Source organism: Miscanthus floridulus, chromosome 8 (assembly GCF_019320115.1).
Source record: "Miscanthus floridulus cultivar M001 chromosome 8, ASM1932011v1, whole genome shotgun sequence".
Lineage (NCBI taxonomy): Eukaryota > Viridiplantae > Streptophyta > Magnoliopsida > Poales > Poaceae > Miscanthus > Miscanthus floridulus.
Window position 1 is genome coordinate 11,440,421 of NC_089587.1, and position 3,077 is coordinate 11,443,497.

At 41.0% G+C, this 3,077-nt stretch overlaps 1 protein-coding gene across 1 annotated transcript; it reads left to right on the forward strand.

Moving 5' to 3' along the window:
• Positions 1 to 1,348: 1,348 nt before the first annotated feature.
• On the forward strand, positions 1,349 to 2,699 carry LOC136468559 (uncharacterized). Its single transcript, XM_066467084.1, has 2 exons — positions 1,349 to 2,110; positions 2,673 to 2,699. Exons 1-2 carry the CDS (start codon positions 1,349 to 1,351, stop codon positions 2,697 to 2,699), a joined length of 789 nt encoding a protein of 262 aa, XP_066323181.1.
• The last annotated feature ends 378 nt before the right edge of the window (positions 2,700 to 3,077 follow it).

Here is a 3,077-nt window from a genome sequence, read left to right on the forward strand (position 1 = left end):
CAGGGGGCTGGAGTGTTTATATGCTTCAGATTCCTCTCCCTAAGGACTTATCTGTAAGCGATCATCCGGGACTTACAGTACAGCTTGTGAGGGCCATATGGCTCTGGCTTTAGCTCAGTATGAGGATCTTTTCTAGCTTGTTAGTGGTTACCTTTGAGGCGCGGGGTATGTTTCCTTTGCTGCTGGGAAGTGTGTACCGTGCTGCGATGCCCACGCTTGCCACTCCTAGAGATAGGCCACATACGCCTGGCGGCCCTAACTTGTTAGATGAATTCTTTGAAAGGCTTTATAGTGAACCCTGCCGACCTTCCTTGGAAGTGGGTCAAGAGAATAGCTACCTCGGGCGAAAGGGTAAATCACAACTCACAGTGAACGTGTACAAACTCTGCAGAGTATAAAACTGTTATAACAGCCGTGCTCACGGACACGAGCGGCCTTGGACCCTTATGGAATAGAGATGATCACTAATGGATGATGATGCTAATAATTAATCGTTTATGCTATACATTATTCATGTTTACTTGATCATGAGTTTATGGGCTTATGGATAAACTTGTTGCCAATCAATTGCTTAAAAAGATGACCTATTAAAGCTAATCGCAGTAAACCAGTGTCAGCCATTTTGAGCCTCATGAACCCCATGATATAATTGTTAAGTACGACATGTACTTACGCTTGCTTTATTTTTCTATACATTGGATAAAAATCCCGGATGGGTACCAGATTGCTGGTTTGGAGGAGTTAGGCTTGTGGTCAACCAGTCAGTCGTCCCTGTGGATTTGGAGTCTTCGCCAGAAGATCGGAGTTGCCTTTCCGCTGTCTTTACTCTGAGGGTACTTTCCTTTTTACTAATATGTTATGTAATAAGTATTGTCTCTTGATATTACCTTTATTTGTGGCTATATGTGAGATTTGACTTCCTGGGCTCACATATAGTGTGTATCTGGTTTTGTTCTTAAAACCGGGTGCTACAAAGTGGTATCAGAGCAATGCTGACTGTAGGACGCAAGCCTAGATAGAACTGGACGTTTTAGCTTGCTTTTATTTTGCTCAGTTCTTGTTTTCTCTCCAACCTTGCTATTTGCTAAAATTTATGCTCACTTCCGCCTCTGTCTGTTATGAAAACTTTGTCTCTATTCTCAATCCTCTATCCTTGTCTATATAGATGGATCATAATGTGGAGATCACCGATATCAAAGGTCAGGAGGACCAAGCTATGTTGTCCTTGACTGCATTCGACAAGGAGAAGCTTGTAGCTGTGCAACAACAAGCACCAGAAGGAATGACTCAACCTAGGAGTTTTCAGCAGTGCTTGCCACAAGGTCAAATCAACATACCAAAGGGACCAATGAAGAGACAAGTAGTAGAAGCTTGGAAGAATATGGAGTCCAATGAAGATGTGGAAAGAACAGCACATGACTGCCAGGATCACCCACAACCAAAGCAAGAACAGAAAGTCCAGAAGAAACATGAGCAAGGAAGTAAAGCAAAGAGAAACTACATCCAAGGAAGACTGAATAATGTGGATATGACTACCACTCATGGAGCTAAGAAGGTTGTGTATGGTATCATTCAAGTAAACTCAGCTTCCGCCATAGTGCTGTTTGATCCCAGAGCTTCACATTCATTTATCTCCAGTGCATACGGAAAGGAACATAAGATAACTATGCTTCCAATGAGGAGATCAGTGATAGTTAAGACCCCAGAAGGAGAAGTGAAGGCAAACCGCATATGCCCAAGAGTTAGTCTTAACATCAAAGGAGTAAAATTTGAAGCAAACCTTATTGTAATAGAGTTGGTGGACATTGATGTTATTCTTGGAATAGGATGGCTATCTGCTTGTAAAGGAGTGATCAAGTATGCCCAGCACTCGGTGCTTCTAACCACACCGTCAGGAGAAAGAATTGAGTATGAAGGTATTCAGCCTATACCTAAGGACAATATGGATAAGAACAGAAAGGAGATCTCACCAGAGTCAGAATTGGAAAGCAATCAACATTTGAGTTCTATTACATCATCACATCCAACTTCAATCCCTGGTCAGTTAAACTCAGACTCTAAAGAATTAGAAGTTTCTCAAGCTAAGGTTACTCCACTCTTTCCACCTAAGGTATGCATAGATGGGTGGACAATCACCTACATGGAGTTTCAACCCCAAAAGATCAAGCGAGCTAAAAAGCGGTCCAAACAAACAAAGATGAACTTACAGAGTCAGCAAGCTGACAATACTCTAAGCAACAATTCTATGGAGTATGACATCACTAAAGATCCAACTAAGAGGAAGTGTTATCATTGCCAGTAGGAAGGACATTATGTTAAATCTTGCCCACAGAAGAATCAACAATTATGCCATGGAGGTAGCCAGAGTTAGGTCAATACAGGACTACCACCAACAAGTGATCGTGACACACAATACAAAGGAAGCCCATGATGAAATTGATATAGTGGATGACGTGTCACTCCCATGTGAGAGATGTCCTTGTAATCATGCCATTTTTAAGAATTAGGAATTTGTGCCCCTTATGTAATAAAAACGATAGTATCGCAAGTTGAGTCAATGAATGAGTTGTGCATTTTAAGTGCTTTGTTGATTTGTCATTATGTTTATGCTTGTTTTGCATCTTTGTAATGATTGCAATGATCTTGTTGGGTGTTCCCGCAATTTCATTTAGTTCATAGGTTTAAGGTATAAGGATTAATGAAATAAATAGTTGGGTTACGGTTTTATTCTGTTTTACTTATCCCGTCTTTGGAGCTGCCTGTCTTTATCGGTTCATATCTCTGATTTTGGACGCTCAAAAACCCTAAAGAAATCCTGAACAACAGTAGACTTCAATCACAAGATGATGCAAGATATACTTTGGTATTCCCTACCTTACCTTATCTTAAGGGGGGTAGTCAAGTTGAAGAATTGGTAAGATGAAGTATCATATGTTCAAGTTTGCACAACGGAAATCAGAGTGCGCAGTGGAAGCGTGGTGGTACTCAAGGATGTAAGAGAGAACTCAGAGTTTCAATGAGTTTTGGTTAGAAGTCCAAGAAAGGTCTATCCAAGACCAGCAAGATGTTGATAAAGT